This window comes from Macaca mulatta, chromosome 10, assembly GCF_049350105.2.
Source record: "Macaca mulatta isolate MMU2019108-1 chromosome 10, T2T-MMU8v2.0, whole genome shotgun sequence".
Classification (NCBI taxonomy): Eukaryota; Metazoa; Chordata; class Mammalia; order Primates; family Cercopithecidae; genus Macaca; species Macaca mulatta.
The window spans coordinates 32,721,878-32,740,000 of record NC_133415.1 but is presented as its reverse complement, the minus strand read 5'-3'; the positions used below and the strand labels follow the sequence as shown (position 1 = coordinate 32,740,000).

Sequence of the window (18,123 nt, the reverse complement as noted above, 5' to 3'; positions counted from 1 at the left end):
TCTGTGTCCTGTTTGTCATCACGCCTGTGGCTCTACGCTTGTCTCCCCAACTGGGCCACCAGCCCTGTGAGGGCAGAATGAGGCATGTCCAAGCCACAGTGACTCTCAGTGTGCAGGGGGCTGTTAGCATTGGTTCTGTGTTCTGGAATAGCGAGGACATTGTGCCCCAAATGGCCAGTTGTTTTTCCGGGGATCGCTGCCGCCGCATGTTGGCCCCCTATGGAGAACGGAGGATGCACAGCCGTTTCAGGGCACAACCCGAGGTCTCCTGAGCTTGCTGTGCAGCCCAGTCTTTCTCTCCGTGACCCCTGGTAGCTGTCTTTCTCCTCCCTGGAGGAGGAGAAAGACACTTTCCTGAGCAGGAAGATGTGGGTGAATAGAGACCAAAGTGTCAGTCACTCTTCAGACAGAGGTGATAGCAGAATGAGCAAAACTGACGGACCCCAGATCTTTGCAAAGGGAGCAAAGTCAGTTTCTAGCTATCTTTTTTTTTTTTTTTTTTTGAGATGGAGTCTCACTTTGCCGCCCAGGCTGGAGTACAGTGGTGCAATCTCACCTCACTGCAACTGCCTCCCGGGTTCAAGTGATTCTCCTGCCTCAGCCTCCCGAGTAACTGGGACTACAGGCACATGCCACCATGCCCAGCTAATTTTTGTATTTTTAGTAGAGAGAGGGTTTCACCATGTTGGCCAGGATGGTCTTGTTCTTTTTTTTTTTTTTTTTTTTTATCTCGCTCTGTCACCCAGGCTGGAGTGCACTGGCGCAATCTCGGCTCCCTACAACCTCTACCTCCTGGGTTCAAGCTATTCTCCTGCCTCAGCCTCCTGAGTAGCTGGGACTAACAGGTGCTCACCACCACGCCTGGCTAATTTTTGTATTTTTAGTAGAGACAGGGTTTCACCATATTGGCCGGGCTATCTCAAAATCCTGACCTTGTGATCCGCCCGCCTCAGCCTCCCAAAGTGCTGGGATTACAGGTGTAAGCCACCACACCAGTCTTGCTGGGTCATATGGTAGTTCTGTGTTTAACTTTTTTTTATTTTTATTTTTTGTGGGTTTTTAAGAATTTTTAAATATTTGTGGGTACATAGCATGTTTAAATTTTTTTTTTTTTGAGACGGGGTCTTGCTCTGTTGCCCAGGCTGGAGTGCAGTGGTAGGATCACAGCTCACTGCAGCCTCAACCTCCTGGGCTCATGTGATCCTCCCGCCTCAGCCTCCCAAGTATCTGGGACTACAGGTACGGACCGCCATGCCTGGCTAATTTTTAAGTTTTCTGTAGAGATGGGGTCTTGCCATGTTGCCTAGACTGGTATGGAACTCCTGGGATTAAGCAATCCTCCCGTCCCAACCTCCCAAAGTGCTGGAATTACAGTCGTGAGCCACCAGGTCTGACCAGATGTTTAACTTTTTGAAGAACTACCAAACTGTTTTCCACAGCAGTCACACCAGCAATGCCAGAGGGTTCCAATTTCATCACATCCTTGCTAACACTTGTTATTTTCCTTAAAAAAAAAAAAAAGCCAGCTGGGCACAGTGGCTCATGCCTGTAATCCCAGCAGTTTGGGAGGCAGAGGGGGTGGAGCGCTTGAGCTCAGGAGACCAGCCTGGGCAAAATATCGAGAACCCCCCTCCACCCCATCTCTACCAAAAAAAAAAAAAAAAAAGGTCGGTTGTAGGGGGTGGTGCACATCTGTCATCCCAGCTACTTGGTGGGGCTGAGGCAGGAGGATCCCTTGAGCCCAGGAGGTCGAGGCTGTAGTGAACTGTGATCACGCCACTGCACTCCAGGCTGGGCAACAGAGTGAGACCCTGTCTCAAAAAAACAAAACAAAAAAAAGCACATTTCTTTTTTTTTTTTTTTTTTTTTTGAGACGGAGTCTCGCTCTGTCGCCCAGGCTGGAGTGCAGTGGCCGGATCTCAGCTCACTGCAAGCTCCGCCTCCCGGGTTCGGGCCATTCTCCTGTCTCAGCCTCCTGAGTAGCTGGGACTACAGGCGCCCGCCACCTCGCCCGGCTAGTTTTTTGTATTTTTTAGTAGAGACGGGGTTTCACCGTGTTAGCCAGGATGGTCTCGATCTCCTGACCTAGTGATCCGCCCGTCTCGGCCTCCCAAAGTGCTGGGATTACAGGCTTGAGCCACCGTGCCCGGCCAAAAAAGCACATTTCAAACCTACACAAAAGCAGAGAGGATTCCCCTCGGTCCTCCGGCCTGCACCCCCGCCCCACCACAGGGGCATTCAAAACTGTTTCTTGTTGCCTCTCTGTAAGGTAAGGGGGACTCTTGACACTCCCCAGACCACGCAGCCAAAGTAGGGTGATAGGATCACGGGGTCCCAAGTCAGACACTGAGCTGGCATGCCCACTCCCGAGTCCTGGGACCCCAAACTAAAGGAGCTGTTCCTTTTCCCCATGGAGGGCTGACTGGGCAAAATCCCAGCGCTGGGAACATCCGAGCAGCTCTGAGTGGCGTGGGTGGGTTTCTACCTGACTTTCTTTAAAGGGAGGCCTGATTCTCGGCTTTTCAGGACCCGCCCTCTATTTCCTCACTTATCTGCTCTTTCGTCCTGTGAAACTGGGCAGTGGCCAGTGACAGCGCAGGGTCAGCCCTTGGATGGTCAGGTGGGCGTGATCCCACCCTCTTCCGTGGCTGGGTGGGCGTGATCCCAAAGTCACTTGGATGTGGTCCCGCCTCCCTCCCGGCCTTGTGGGCGGGGCCTCCCCTTCTGCACCAGCTGGGCTAAGCAGAGAGGAGGGTGGGCTGGGAGGCCCCACAAGGCTGGGTCGGAGCGGAGGTGGTTAGCCTGGGAGAGGCCGTTGGGAGGTGGGGTGGGCAGGGGCCAGGACTCTGTTGGTAGCCTGGGGCAGCCAGTCCTCCTGCTCTGGGCGTCAGTACCTCACACTCACAAGGGAATCCCAGCACTGGAGGGCCTTGTGAGGTGGCCGTGGGCACTGTGGCCCCCAGGCGCTGCATGGGGGCCTGGGCGTGTTGGCCTTTGAGCCTTTGGTCTTCAGCTTCCCCAGCCTCCATGGCTCTTGGCCATTGGGACCCAGTTGGCCTTTGAGCCTTTGGCCTTGAGCTTCCCCAGCCCCCATGGCTCTTGGCCACTGGGGCCCAGTTGGCTGAAGAGCCTTTGGCCTTGAGCACTTCCCTAGCCCCCATGGCTCTTGGCCAATGGGGCCAAGTTGGCCGCAGAGCCGCTGGCAGGTGGGACAGGTGGGCACTTGGTGCCTCCTCGCACCAGCTGGGCCCATCCTGCAGAGTGGAGTGGGCAGGTCCCTCCTGCCGGGCAAAGGAAGAGGGCTTCAGGGCCCCTCCCTGCTGTGGCCTCCTCCCCTCTGCTGCCTCCCACTTGGCCCTAGGGGACACTGCTTGCAAATTTATGAACAGATGAACCTAGAGATTAGAGATTCAAAAACCAAATTCTTACACAATTCAAGTATTATGCAGATTTGGATTTATAATTTGGGACTCCAAGGTCTGCCAGGTAATTTGCTGTTTCAGCAGAATAGCCCTTTTAATTTGGGGTGTTTATTTCTAACACTTACTGTTTTTTAAATATGGAGAGTAAACAAAATGGCCCATTATCTGACCACACAAATATTAGTAGTAGTCATTATAGATAAGTAAACCATAGCAGATAAATAGTAGTAAACCAAGCAACAAGGTGTGTCATAGGAAATCCCCACCGTGAAGAAAGGAGCAAGGTGGAAATTTCTGGTTGCTTCGGGTCTGCATGGTCCCTCTCCACCATGGTTCCCTGTCATCTTCCTGCCAGAATAAGGACACTGTCCTTAGGGAAGTGCCATCTCCTGTTTTTTCCCCACGAGCCCTGTGGGCACGTCCTGCCCTGCAGGGAAACATAGTGGGCCACGGGTTTCCCTACAGGCCTGGGACCCTTCCCCAGGGTAGCAGCAGAAGGTGGCACGATTCACACTCCTGCACCTGTGGTCAGGGGCACCCCCGCTGGCACTGAGCCCTGCACCGGGTTCCATCACCTGCTTGGGGCTCTGGCCTTTGGCCTTTTCCTGTGAGCCATATATTGGCCACTGTGACCCATCTGTTTCATCATCTTTTTCTTACTGGTTTGTGTATGTTCTTGGTAAACTAGCCCTTGGTCTTACACAACATTTCCAAGTTACTAAAGATTCTTCAGGGGAAATACAACTTAAGCAAAGTGGTTCCCTCCTCGTGTGGTTCACGAGGTGCAGGTGCTCACAGGGCAGTGCGGACAGGGACTGGGAGACTGCCCCTGGGGTCTCTGGCTGGGTGACACTAGTAGGGATATCGCTTGGCCTCTCTGAGGCCTTCTGCTGTCTCTTCTGAGGCCAGAAAGGTGAAGCACTGCCTTCGCCCTGCTAGGGAAGGCTCAGGCCAGGCTAGCCCTGTCCGGAGAAGGGGCTCAGATATCTGGACCTTGGTCATGGCCAGGTTAGGGTTTCTGTTGATGATTATCCAAAGGCAAAATTGATTTCCACAGAAATAACATCTGCTGTGCTGCTGAGCTCACAGAAAGAGCCCCCAGACCCTTCCCGCAGTCAGAGGGCTGGAACCTGCTCGGAGGCGCTTTGAAGGTGACTTGGCCAGTGGAAGCTGGGGCAGTGCCAGGGTGGGTACAGATTCCAGCCCGGTGCATTTGCACAGGTCTGCTGGGCACACGTCCACTCTGCCTGTGTAAACAGGCCACGTGGTGGGAAATCCCCTAGAAGCCTGGTGTCCACATGGCCTCCCCCTAGGGCGGAGCCTCTGCTTCCCTGTTCTCTTCTGCTCTGTCCTCTGGTGCCCTGAGGCTGGCCTCCAGGGGTGTCCCCTCTGCGGCCCTGGGCCTGCCTCCTCGCCTGGGTGTGCCTTTCTAAAACGGAGCGTCCAGCGGAGATTGGGACCCCCTCTGCCACTGGGAGTCCAGGGCCCCATCCCAGAAAGATCTCTGAGTGACCACAGGGGCCCCAGAGGAAGTTTCCTTGTGTCCTTCCCATTTTAGGGTCTGTGATCTGAACCCCTGGGCTTCTGATTCAGGCCTCCTGTGCTCTGCTCTCTGCCTGCTGGGTTCCCTCACCAGGCTTCTGTCTGTCTGGTTCCCAGGCTACCTGCCTGGAGGGTCACACCAGGAGGATTTCAAACAGGTTTCAAGTGGGGTCACTTGCCATTTCACTGTGCCCCACGAGGTACACTGTGGTGGGCAGCAGGGCTGGCCTTTCTCATCTGGGACATGCCACATGTTGCCATCCCCAAGGGAAGTGGTGAGTGGGTCTGTCCTGGTGTTCCTGGCCTGGGGACTGCCAGTGTCCTTATTTGGACACTCAATGAAAGGGACACACGAATCCCTGGGGCGTCCAGAGCATGGGTGACCAGCATGGGTTCACCACATGAGGCTGAGGGGCTGTACCATACAGCCTCTCTTTGGGCCACCCCTCACTACCCCCCACTCTGGGCCATGAGGCTTCCCTGCCCCTGGGTGTCCTCTAAGCCAGCTGGGAGACAGCAGCCTGGGTCCACATCTGCTTCTGTATTCTGTGTGGTTTTAGAGGATCCCTGGGCTGCCTGGGGAAGCACCCAGGGCCAGGGAGTGTGACCTGCAGGCTCCACACAGGACTGCCAGAGGCACACACCTGCTCTGTCCGCCCGAGGGCACCCGAGGGCATGAGAAGGCTGGCTCCCTGGCACTGACACGTCAGGCAACTGAGGACATGGCTGGCTTCTCTGAACCTTGCCCCTCTGCGAACACAAGGGGGCGATGGTGGCACTCCAAGCTGAGGGGCATGTGGGTACAGCAGGAAGAGCACAGAGCACTGGCGCCCCTCCCCTCCCGCCCTGCAGATGCTGGAGGCCCCGCCTCTGCTGCTGGCGGCTGTGTTCCTGGGCCTGGTGCTGGTGGTGCTGCTGTTGATCCTGAGGCGCTGGGGCTGGGGCCTGTGCCTTATCTGCTGGAACGAGTTCGTCCTGCAGCCCATCCGCAACCTGCTCATGGGTGACACCAAGGAGCAGCGCATCCTGCACCACGTGCTGCAGCATGCGGAGCCTGGGAATGCACAGAGCGTGGTGGAGGCCATCGACACCTACTGCCAGCAGAAGGAGTGGGCCATGAACGTGGGTGACAAGAAAGGTGGGGTCCCGGCCGGCAGGTGCTGAGCTCTGGGACAGGGACCCAGGACCAGGCATCAAAGCCCTTACCGGAGAAGCTGTTATCACCCCGTTTCCAGGGGGCTGGGAACCCTGGGATATGCCCAGATAGAGCTGGGGGGTTCCTCTGGAGTCCCAGGGTGCCAGGGTCCCTGATGATTCCTCCAGGCCCTGCTGCCTGCGCCCCAGGACAACAGGCCCCCACACAGGGTCTGATGGTGGTGCAGTTCTCCTTGAACTGTGCTCTGGCCACCATGGGACCTGCCTGGGGACCAGTCAGACTGGTTCTCCTGGGCCCGCCCCCGCCTGGACTCCAGCCTGGGGCACAGGATGTGCTGCCGGACTCAGGGAGTTACTCAGGCAACTAGTGCTGCCCCGGGGCGCCAAGGGGGGGCGGGTGGTTCGGGGTTTCAGAGAGGGCAGCTCTGTGTTAGGACACGCTGGGGCCAGCCAGGAAGAGTGGAACAGACAGGGACCAGCATGGGCATAGAGGCTAAGGGACCATGGGAGCTCCAAGGGTGCTTACAGTGGGGACCAGGTCCTTGGGGCTGGGGACACCAGGGAGGTAAAAGATCCCTCCAGCAGGTAGGGAGGGCGGGCAGAGGAGGGCCAGAGGCCGGGCATTTGGGAGGGGCTGTTGCTGTTTGGGAGAGGTAGGGGGCCGTGCCTAGGGATCCAAGTTCCCCTCCTTCCGCCTGTGCTCACCTCTTCCCTGTCCCCCACCCTGCACAGGCAAGATCGTGGACGCCGTGATTCAGGAGCACCAGCCCTCCATGCTGCTGGAGCTGGGGGCCTACTGTGGCTACTCAGCTGTGCGCATGGCCCGCCTGCTGTCACCGGGTGCGAGGCTGCTCACCATCGAGATCAACCCTGACTACGCCGCCATCACCCAGCGGATGGTGGATTTCGCTGGCATGCAGGACAAGGTGCGCATGCCCAACCGCCTGTCAGACCTGGAAGAAGGGCCAGGGCTGTGGGCGGGGAGGGCCTGGTTCACACCACGTTCATTGAAAACCCACTGTCACCAGGCCCCTCAGTGCCTCCCAGCCTGGGGCTGAGGAAGGACCCCCCAGCAGCTCGGTGAGGGTGGTCTCACAGCTCTGGGGAAATGGCCAAGGTGGCACGAGGAGGGGCAGGGACATAGCGGGGCCATGTCACCCAGAACCCTAAAGAAAACTGATGAATGCTTGTATGGGTGTGTAGGTACGGCCTCCTGTCTGTGTGGGCGTGGGCACTGACAGGCGCTGTTGTATGGGTGTGTAGGGATGGCCTCCTGTCTGTGTGGGCGTGGGCACTGACAGGCGCTGTTGTATGGGTGTGTAGGGGCAGCCTCCTGTGTGGGTGTGGGCACTGACAGGCGCTGTTGTATGGGTGTGTAGGGGCGGCCTCCTGTGTGGGCGTGGGCACTGACAGGCGCCGTTGTATGGGTGTGCAGGGATGGCCTCCTGTGTGGGTGTGGGCACTGACAGGCGCTGTTGTATGGCTGTGTAGGGATGGCCTCCTGTCTGTGTGGGCATGGGCACTGACAGGCGCCGTTGTATGGGTGTGCAGGGATGGCCTCCTGTGTGGGCGTGGGCACTGACAGGCGCTGTTCCAGGTCACCGTTGTGGTTGGGGCGTCCCAGGACATCATCCCCCAGCTGAAGAAGAAGTATGATGTGGACACGCTGGACATGGTCTTCCTCGACCACTGGAAGGACCGGTACCTGCCAGACACGCTTCTCCTGGAGGTGAGTCCCAACCAGGATGGCCTCTGTGCCAGCTGCTGCCCAGGGCCCATTAGGTCAGCCTCAGCCTCTCCAAAGAGCCAGGCACCCCAGCAGAGCCCTGTGCAGACAGAGCTTGCTCTGGAGGCACCACCTGAGGTCCAGGAGTGTGGGGGACTGAGGAGGTCCTGAGGTAGGTGGAGATGGGTAGGAAGCCGGGCCAGGGGCCTGGCTGCTTGGCCTGTTGGGAACTAGGGAGCCAGCCTGCCCGTGCAGGTGCAAAATGGGTGGCAGAAGTGGGGTGCACACCCCAGACCAGATACCAGGGCAGAAAAGGCACAGGACCAAGGAGATGGGGTGGGGAAGGGCCGCTCCAGGCTGGCCTGCTTTCCCCCAAGCAAGCCAGTGCTCGTGCAAAGAAAGCACGTGTCTCCTGCAGAGCTTCCTCCCGAGGCCCCATCTTGTGCATTCCCCCAACCCAGCCCCACTGACGAGGACCCTGAGTTTCCTTAGTGAGGCCTGGTAGCGGGTGGGGCTGTCCTTGCTTCCCTGAGGGGCTTGGGGCACTGGTGGCCCTTCACAGACTGATGCTTAAGGAGCCTCACATCAATGACACACTGCCCCACCCCTCCCTGGTGGTCAGCGACACTGAGTGGCTCTGTGATCCTCCACTGGGCTTGGGACACCCACCCTCATGGCCTCCCCACCTGCTCATCTGCAGCTCTCCCAGAAACCGGACATTGCCGTTAGCAGCAGGACTAGGAGCATAAGGGGCATAGCCCCCATGCCTGGCTAGGTAGGGCCACTGGATTGGAAGGAACCAGCACTAGCAGAAGCCTGAGGTGTGAAAGGGCAGAGAATGTTCCAGAACAATGGGAGTCAGGGCACACAGGACTTTGGGTAGGTGAGGGTTAGACCTGTCTTCTGGAGCTGGGCTCAGGGGGTCATGCCCGTAATCCCTGCACTTTGGGAGGCTATGGCAGGAGAAGCGCTTGAGGCCAGGAGTTCGAGACCAGCCTGGGCAACATGGCCAAAAAAAAAATATATATATATATATATATTAGATGGAGTATTGCTCTGTCACCAGGCTGGAGTGCAGTGGCACAATCTCCGCTTACTGCAACCTCTGCCTCTTGGGTTCAAGCGATTACCCTGCCTCAGCCTCCTGAGTAGCTGGGACTATAGGCACGTGCTGCCACACCCGGCTAATTTTTTGTATTTTAGTAGAGACGGGGTTTCACCATGTTGGCCAGGATGGTCTCAGTATACTGACTTCGTGATCTGCCAGCCTTGGCCTCCCAAAGTGCAGGGATTACAGGCATGAGCCACCGCACCCGGCTACAAAATATACTTTTAAAAATTAGCTGGGTGTGGTGGTGGTGTGCCCCTGTAGTCTTGAGCTAGTCAGAAGGCTGAGGATGAAAGATTACTTGAGCCAAGGAGTTGGAGGTTACAGTGACTGCCACAGGTTATGGGGACGGTAACTGGGTCCAGCTTTTTTTTTTTTTTTTTTGAGACAGAGTTTCGCTCTTGCTGCCCAGGCTGGAGTGCAATGGCACGATCTCAGCTCACCGCAACCTAACCCTCCCGCGTTCAAGTGATTCTCCTGCCTCAGCCTCCCGAGTAGTTATGCCTGGCTAATATTTTTGTATTTTTAGTAGAGATAGGGTTTCTCCACGTTGGTCAGGCTCGTCTCGAACTCCCAACTTCAGGTGATCCGCCTGCCTCGGCCCCCCAAAGTGCTGGGATTACGGGCGTGAGCCACCGCGCCCGGCCTTATTCCAGCTCTTAACAAAAACAACAAAAAACTTGTCTGGAAAGATCCCTGTCAGCCTTGGGGAATGTGGAAAGAGAGGGCTGTGGGGAGGGCATTTCAAGTGCCCTGAACTCATGAGTCGGGGCTGAACCCTGGCCGTGGAGAGGGAGGACCTGTATTGACCAAGGGGGCGGGCAGTGGGAGGGTGGGAGGGAGACCTGCAGGCCAGGACAGCGTAGCTGGCGGGGCTCACCCCTGACAAAGGAGCATGATGCTGGCAATTGGGTATTGATGGGAGAGAGCAGACACTCAGCCAGACGGGCTTCACTCGGGCAGGAGAGACAGCCACAGCTGGGCCTGCGTTACCGGGGCCGAGTTTCAGCAGCTGTGGTGTGATAATTACAGGGGCCTGCCTTCATAAAAAAGTAGCAAATATTGCAGTTTAGTAACTAGGAAAGTAATAGTTTTCTCAGTGCTGCTTGTGCAAAGCTGGTAATTATCTCAAAAGAAGCAAAGTTTATGAAGTGGGAAGTCATGAATTGGGAATGGGTGTCCTTGTTAAATGCATATCTGCACACTCACGGCTGGAGCCCTGTGCCACCTTGTAGAGGGTTGGGGGACAGCCTGGCTCTTGTGAGGGCCTAGCCATCCCCTCAGTGGGCTCTGTGAGCATTGGAGGCATGGGGAGTGAGGGGCTCAGGAGCAGGTTGCAATTCAAAATCAAGGGCTGCTTTGAGGAGGTCTCTCCACCGGGCTGCCATAGTCACCAAGTCCAGCCCACACCCAAAGGAACAGGAATGAGTTCCCCCTTAAAAAAAAAAAAAGGACAGGGTCTTGCTCTGTGCCCAGGCTGGAGTGCAGTGATGCCATCATAGCTCACTGTAGCCTCAAACTCCTGAGCTCAAGTGATCCTCCCACCTCAGCCTCCTGAGTAGCTGGGACTACAGACATGCACCACTACACCGGCTAATTTAAAATTTTTTTTTGTAGAAATGGGGTCTCCCGGCCGGGCGCGGTGGCTCAAGCCTGTAATCCCAGCACTTTGGGAGGCCGAGACGGGTGGATCATGAGGTCAGGAGATCGAGACCACCCTGGCTAACACAGTGAAACCCCGTCTCTACTAAAAATACAAAAACTTAGCCGGGCGAGGTGGCAGACGCCTGTAGTCCCAGCTACTCGGGAGGCTGAGGCAGGAGAATGGCGTAAACCCGGGAGGTGGAGCTTGCAGTGAGCTGAGATCATGCCACTGCACTCCAGCCTGGGTGACAGAGCGAGACTCCGTCTCAAAAAAAAAAAAAAAAAAAAAAAGAAATGGGGTCTCCCTATGTTGCCCAGACTGGTCTCAAACTCCTGGCCTCAAGGGATCCTCTTGCCTCAGCCTCCCAAAGTGCTAGGAGTACAGGTGTGTGGCTCCAACTTTGTTGTTGGTTTTTTTTTTTTTTTTTTTTTTGAGACGGAGTCTCGCTCTGTCACCCAGGCTGGAGTGCAGTGGCCGGATCTCAGCTCACTGCAAGCTCCGCCTCCCGGGTTCACGCCATTCTCCTGCCTCAGCCTCCCGAGTAGCTGGGACTACAGACGCCCGCCACCACGCCCGGCTAAGTTTTTGTATTTTTAGTAGAGACAGGGTTTCACTGTGTTAGCCAGGATGGTCTCGATCTCGTGACCTCGTGATCCGCCCGTCTCGGCCTCCCAAAGTGCTGGGATTACAGGCTTGAGCCACCGTGCCCGGCTGTTGTTGTTTTTTGAGACAGAGTCTTGTTCTGTCGCCCAGGCTGGAGTGCAGTGGCACGATCTTGATTCCCTGCAACTTCTGTGAGGCTCCAACTCTTGAAGGGAGGAGAGTCTAAGGAGGGTAGGCACAGTTGAAAACCACCTCAGCAGAGTGTCACGTGCTCCTCTGACACTGTCACTTCTCCATGGCATTAGGTTTTCAGTGCTGCTCAGATGCTGCTGCATGTTTAGCCAGTTCTCCAGGGGGTCTGAGTAGCTGGTAGGAGGCTTGCAGTGTCGGGGAACAGGCAGGACAGGTGCTGCTTTCTTTCCCCTCTTGACCAGTTTTGTAAAGGAGTGGCCCCCTGGCAGCCTCCAAAGGTGAGCCATGCTCCTTTCTGCCCTTCCCTCCTTCTTTCCTGTTTAACTCGTGCAGTTGCAGTGGTCTGGTGTCTTTCAGTCTGCTGACGTCATCTGTATCCCTGATGACCAGACTGGGCTCCTGAGTCCCCTGGTGCAACCCGAGAAGTCCAGGAGCCCAGGCCCCTCACTCATCTTGTGTATTCCCTGGCCCGGGCCGGAAGGCAGCCGCCCTGCTCAGGGCCTAGGCCATTGTCTTCCTCCTGGGTGGCACTTTGTTCTAGGTCTTTTCAGCTGACATTGCTAGGACATTTTTTTTTTTTTTTTTGTCTAAATGTAAACACATCATGATTCATGGTGGTACTTCCTGTTCAACTCCGGACCTTGGGGCTGTCCCCTGACCTCACTGACCTTGCAGCCGTGTGGTGTCCATACTGTCACGTGAAAGCCCCTCTGCTTTCTCTGCAGCACACGGGCTGGAAACGACCGCCACCCACCACTGGGACAGCTGCAAGCCCTGTGGGACTCTCTAGGCGCATCCCAGAGGGATGTGGGGTCGGATGCCAGTGTTTCAAGGCACCTGCCTGCGAACTGATTTTACTATACGTTAGATGTTTGAGATTGCTTGTTAACTTTTGTTTGGTGACTAAGTCAGATCTCCACGACAAGGTGACTGGGGTGTCCCTTGCCCTGGTGGGTCCTTCCTCTCCAAAGAAAAACACTTCCTCTCAAGGTTTCTTTATTGTTTATGTGATGTAAGCAAACCCTCCTTGCAGCTTTGATAGGCAAGCATTCTATGAAGTTTCTCCTGATAGTGGACCCCACGGGCCATGCCCTGTGGCTGCGTTGTCAACAACTCCTTCCTTCTGTACAGAACCCAGGCAGAGGAACTCTGTGTCCTCCCAGGGCCCAGGCACCGGTGGAGATGGGGGGTCTGCAAATGCAGGAGCTTGGGGGATGTTCAGAACTGACTCCAAGGGGCAGACTTGGTGGTGAGAGGTCTGCCCCACCCCAGCCCTGCAGGGTCACCCTGGTCAAGCCAATATTGTCTCCAGGGACCATACTGGTGCCTCTCCCTCATAGGCCTGAGTTCCTGGCACTAGGTGTTGAGGGCCCCACTGTTTCCACTCACCCAGCTAACATTTATTGAGCACCTACTGTGTACCACATGCTGTTCTAAGGGATGGATACGCCTGAGATGGATACAGGAGTTGATGAGAAAGGTCCCTGTCTTCACGGGGCCCATGTTCTAGAGGTGGCACCCAAGTCTTGTACAGTCCTTTCCTGCAGGAGTCATGCTGGGCAGAAAGCGGAAACCTGGCCCTAGGGGCTAGACACAGGCGTGGTACAGTGGCCTGGTGAGGAGCACCCATCCTGGTTTGGGCCCGGTTTTCTGAGCACCTATGACCCTCACCTCCCCCACCCCCTGGTCTGTTTGCAGGAATGTGGCCTGCTGAGGAAGGGGACAGTGCTACTGGCTGACAACGTGATCTGCCCAGGTGCACCAGACTTCCTGGCACACGTGCGCAGGAGCAACCGCTTTGAGTGCACACACTACCAGTCATTCCTGGAATACAGGAAGGTGGTGGACGGCCTGGAGAAGGCCATCTATAAGGGCCCAGGCAGTGAAGCACAGCCCTGACTGCCCCCCTGGCCCCGCACTCAGGCTCCCTCACCCAGCCTGGTTCTGAGGGTGCCACAGACGTGCTCCTGCTGACCTTCTGCGGCTCTGGGTTGTATCCTAAATGCAAAGCACACCTCGGCCGAGGCCTGCGCTCTGCCATGCTGACCTCTCTGAACTGCAGCACTGGATTGCTCTCCTTTTTTAAGACTCAATCGTGACCTCTTTACTAACACCCGCTAGCTATATTATCTTACATACTAATACATGTTTTAAAAATATAAAATAGAAATTAAGACTCTAAATATAAATCAACTTAGTACATCCTTCTCGACTGCCATTCTCCTGCTGCCCTTGACTTGGGCACCAAACATTCAAAACTCCCCTTGATGGACGCTAACGCTAAGGGCGGGGCCCTGGCTGGCTGGGTTCTGGGTGGCATGCCTGGCCCACAGGCCTCCCAGCCACAGTGGTGCAGAGGTCAGCCCTCCTGCAGCTAGGCCAGGGGCACCCGTTAGCACTACGGGGATGACTGCCGGCCTGGGAAACAAACAGAGGAGTCAGCCAGCATTCACACTTGTCTGACCAAGCAGGCGCTGGGGAGAGGTGGACCCCGCAGCAGCACCAGCTCCTCTGGGCCCCATGTGGCATGGAGTGGAAGCGTCTCCTTCCCCACTCCCACTGGGCCTTGCCTACAGAAGAAGCAATGGCTCAGATCAGCCCCCACATCCCTGCAGTTGCCCCCCCAGCCCGTGAATGAGGATGCAGTACTGGTTTGTGTCCACCTACACCCAGAGCTGCCCTCAGCTCCTCCAAGGGGTCAGACTACTGGCCACCACAAAGGCTCCAAGGGCCCAGTTCCCAGGCCCAGGACAGCTCAACCCTGTGCTAGCTGAGTCCACCTGCACCCAGACCAGCCCCTAGCCAAGACTCCACTCCTGGGCTCAAGGCCTGGCTAGCCCCTAGCCAGCCCACTCCTATGGATAGAGAGACCAGTGAGCCCAAATGGACAAGCCTGGGGCCACCCAAGGGTCAGCCTCTGCAGGACACAGCAGATGGACACCTGGGACCACCTCCACCCAGGGCCCTGCCCCAGACGCGCGGAGGCCCTGACACAAGGGAGGAGCCAGCCACTTGTGCCAGACCTGAGTGGCAGAAAGCAAAAAGTTCCTTTGCTGCTTTAATTTTTAAATTTTCTTACAAAAATTTAGATGTTTACCAATACAGTCTTATTTTGGCTTATTTTTAATGCGTTTTCTCAGTGTTTTTCTTCTGAGTCACAAACAGCAGGCACTGAAAGCAGTCCCCAAGCCACTGCCGAAGGTCAGTCCTGGAGGTGCTGCCCAGGCTCCAGGCAGATGCGGTGGCCCCGGCCCCGGCCAGCATCAGCTGGACAACGGCTCTCTACTGCACAGGGGCCTCACATGGCTGCAGGGCTCTGGGGAGGTGGGGCACCTGTAGCCTGACCCCTACCTTGCTGTTTCCAAAACTTCCTTGCCCAGGGCTGGGCCTTGTGGGGCACCCCTGACACTGTGGTCTGCCTGCCTGCAGGGTGCCCAGGGAGCCCCTCCACCTTTAGGAGTCCAAGTTCTTTCCCAGCCCCCTCCCTGCCTAGCCACCTGCCCCTGGCACCAAGCCTTCCCGCACCTCTGGGGCACTGTGTTCCCAGGGGTACCCTCCTATCCCACCGGCCCCAAAGCCCAGCCAGGCACCCTTCCCTGCCACCTCCCTGGGCCCTGCCCTAGCAGCCCAGTCGGCCTCCTCGGGCCTTCTGTCACTCGCTCACACACAGCACCATGTCAGTAAACAGCTAACTCAAGCCTAGGGAGTTAGGTAGGGTGGGGGGCAGGAAGGTGTCCCCAAAGTCAGGCTTGGCTGGGGTGAGGCGCTGCCAACCCCTGCCGCCAGGGGGCTCCAAGCTCCACGGCAGGATCTGCTCAGGGTGGCCCTTCTTCCACGATCCAAGCCCTAAGAACAAGAGGCTGGGCCTGGGCCCTGCAGAGGGAGAGGGGATGGTGGACGCTGCAGCCAGAGTGGCACAGGACCACGTACAACCTCAAGGCAGGGCGGCCAACTCCACAAGCTACATGGATGGAGATGTGGACAGAAGCATCTGCCCTGGGTGGTGTGAGCTGACCCTTGGGGTCAGGACTGATCCTGACTTGCTGGTCCTCAAAGGGCATTGGAGGGTATGGTGCCCATCCCTACTCTGGTCCCATCTCCTCAGGCCCCTGATCCCACAGTGCCTGGGACAAGGCTGTGGGCCCAGGGAGCACCCTCCCTCTCTGACTTCTGCTGGCCTCCCCTGGGAATGGGCCACTGGGCTGCTGGACTGGAAGCCAAAGTCCTGCGGGGAACGTGCGGGAAGAGCAGAGCATGCAGGCAGCGGAGACCAACAAGCAGCCCTGGCCCAGAGGGCAGAAACATTTGGACAAACAACCAGATGAGAGAACGTACCAGGCATGCAAGCTAGACCCAGGAGTCAACGGGCTGAGGCTTAGCGTCCCCCACGGCGTCCACCAGCCTGACCGCGGGCCTGCTGGGCCCTGGGGGAGGGGCCTTCCTGCTGGGATCGAGCTGCAGTGCACGGGTGGGCATTAAAGGCACAATAGAGCAGGTTAGTCAGAGCTCCTGGGGGGACAGGGCAGGGGCAGGGCCGAGGCTGGCAATGTAAGGGTGGGCCTGCCAGGACAGCACAGGGAGCACCAAGGGCACAGGGAGCCAGACAAGTGTGGCTCACACGGGCTGGGATGGGGGGGCACGTGCACACACAGAGGCCTACACAGGAAGCTGGGGGATTGGCACACAGCAGGCGGCAGGTCCTGCCCTCGCCGGTGGATCCTGACGGGCCCTCGCACACACATGCACAGAAGGGTGCACACACACTAGCTCAAAGGCTCTGGCCCATGCAGGGTGTGCCCGGGCAGTGCTGTCCCCAGCGGGTGGGAGCTGCAAACTCATCAGTACCCACAGACTGACTGGCACGAAAGGGCTGCTTCCTGGGCTTGGGCCCACAACCCAGCTATACCCCAGGGCCCAGACCAGACCCAGCATGGCCTAGGCTGTTCTCCAGCAACCCCCAGACACAGAGCCCCACGGGGTACCTGCCCATAGTCACATGACACTTACTTTCAATGGTTCCTTCTCAGAGGCCTCTCCGGCAGAGCCAATGCCCCGCGGCCTTCGCTCCCTCCGGTCTACTGTGGAGTATCCGTCTGCAGATGGAATAAAGTGGGGCATGAGGGGTGCTCTGAGGGGGACCCTGTAGGAGCAGATCTTCCTCTCAGCCCAGACACAGGGCACTCGTGGGACAGGGGCTTTGGGAGATGGCCCCCACCCACCCTGTCCTCGAGATCCGGGCTGCTGCCAGCTTTCACCAACACCCTGCCTCACGCTGGTGCAACCCTTGCCTGCCCCACGGCAGCTCCAACTCTCCAGACTCCCCTCCACTTGTGGGCCAGAGCTCCTGGCTGGGCACTAACCCCTCTCTAGCTGCCCTGTACCTCACTCTCTGAGCACCCCTTAACCAAATCTCTCTCCTCCACCCAGCACCAACTACACCCCATAAAACCAGCAGGCCCGCCTCAGGCTCTGGTCCCCTCCCGGCACAGAAAACAAACCACACTGCGTCTGCACTCACCTGGACCAAGCGCGTCCATGGGGATCACATCCCGGCTGCCAGTTTTCTCGTCCTCTGCAAGGCAGGAGGAGGAGGCAGGCTGTACACAGCGGCCAGCGGGGATCGGGGCACAGAAGCCCCAGGTAGCCCTAGAGGCTCTCTGTCACTAAGGTGCCTAACCTCTGCCAGTTGGAAGCCCTACCCTGAGCTTGACAGCAGCGTGGATGCCGTGGGGAGTAGCCAAGAGGCAGAGGGCAGGGAAAGTGGCCTATGGAAGCCGTCTCCGTGGGAGGTGTGGCTCCTCCTTCACCTTCACCCAAGGGTCGGGCAGCTGGGGTCCCCACCCTCTAGGCCCCCTAACCTCCACCACTCACCAAGGCTCTTGTCCACCAGTGGCAGCGTGCTGTCATCGAAGCCCCCAGGACTCGGTGCTCCCTTAGGCCCCTTGGCAGTAGCAGCAGCCGACTGAGACATAAAACACAGACACAGTGTGGGTGAAGCACACGGAGTGGGAATAAGGCGAAGTGAGCAGGGAAGGCCAAGGAAGCCGCACCTGGAAGCGCGCCTTGGTCCAGCCATCTTTCTGCAGAGTACCACGCAGCTCTTTGTAGCTCCACACTGTCTGCAACACGTGCGATGCCGCCTTCGCCTCGCGTACAGATTGGCTGTGGGGCCGAGGGCGGGGTCAGTGGTGGCCCCTCCCCCACATCCCCTGCTCCCCAAACCACCGACCCCTCCCCTCCACACCTGGAGGCGACGAGAGCCACCAACGCTGGCACCCCACGTGCCTGCAGGAGCGAGCGCGTGTTATCCAGGCTGTCGGACACGATTTCGTGGATGGTGTTGAGCACCGCCACCACGGTGTCTTCCTCCAGGCGGGCCCCAGGTCGCGGCGGAGCCTGTGCATTGCGCACATTCCGCACAAGCTCGGCCATGGCGTAGCTCCCTGAAGGGCAGGGCTAGGTGTCAGGACACGCCTCTGCCCCACCCCTCCAGGAATGAGCAGGGATCCCGCGAGGGCTAGGGGCGCTGCCAGGAGAGCCCCTGGAGACCGCCACAAGGAACCATGCGAGCAGGGTGCTGAGCTTCAGAGACAGGGCCAGAGGGACTGGAGCTGCCTAAGGTGGGCCAGCGCCCAAACAACAGGGGCGGGGCCTGGACTCCCAAACCACTCATCCTCCAACCCCCTCCCATGGGACTAGAGCTGCAGGCATAGTTCGGTGTCCAGGCGTG

The 18,123-nt window shown here is 57.7% G+C and overlaps 2 protein-coding genes across 80 annotated transcripts in view; one reads left to right on the top strand and one right to left on the bottom strand.

Annotated features, from left to right (window-relative positions):
* COMT (catechol-O-methyltransferase) overlaps nucleotides 1-14,520 on the top strand; it is a 28,992-nt gene extending 14,472 nt beyond the window's left edge. For 14 of the 30 annotated variants that reach the window (XM_015149723.3, XM_015149721.3, XM_028827345.2 and 11 more), the window contains 5 exons: nucleotides 4,480-4,573; nucleotides 5,817-6,102; nucleotides 6,852-7,045; nucleotides 7,717-7,848; nucleotides 13,092-14,520. In XM_015149723.3, the coding sequence (XP_015005209.3) occupies nucleotides 5,817-6,102; nucleotides 6,852-7,045; nucleotides 7,717-7,848; nucleotides 13,092-13,292 (813 nt within the window). In that variant the 5' untranslated portion in view covers nucleotides 4,480-4,573 and the 3' untranslated portion in view covers nucleotides 13,293-14,520. 30 annotated transcript variants of the gene reach the window in all.
* ARVCF (ARVCF delta catenin family member) overlaps nucleotides 14,439-18,123 on the bottom strand; it is a 55,425-nt gene continuing 51,740 nt past the window's right edge. For 19 of the 50 annotated variants that reach the window (XR_013399583.1, XM_077950827.1, XM_077950830.1 and 16 more), the window contains 7 exons: nucleotides 17,638-17,836; nucleotides 17,444-17,555; nucleotides 17,265-17,355; nucleotides 16,912-16,965; nucleotides 16,401-16,486; nucleotides 15,729-15,848; nucleotides 14,439-15,266 (listed from right to left, as the gene is read on the bottom strand). Coding sequence is in view for 49 of the 50 variants with exons in the window: in XM_077950827.1 (XP_077806953.1) it covers nucleotides 15,741-15,848; nucleotides 16,401-16,486; nucleotides 16,912-16,965; nucleotides 17,265-17,355; nucleotides 17,444-17,555; nucleotides 17,638-17,836 (650 nt within the window). In the remaining variant the exon portion in view is untranslated. The remainder of the gene's footprint in view (nucleotides 15,267-15,728; nucleotides 15,849-16,400; nucleotides 16,487-16,911; nucleotides 16,966-17,264; nucleotides 17,356-17,443; nucleotides 17,556-17,637; nucleotides 17,837-18,123) is intronic. The other 31 variants (XM_077950836.1, XM_077950838.1, XM_015149732.3 and 28 more) reach the window with 3 other exon arrangements.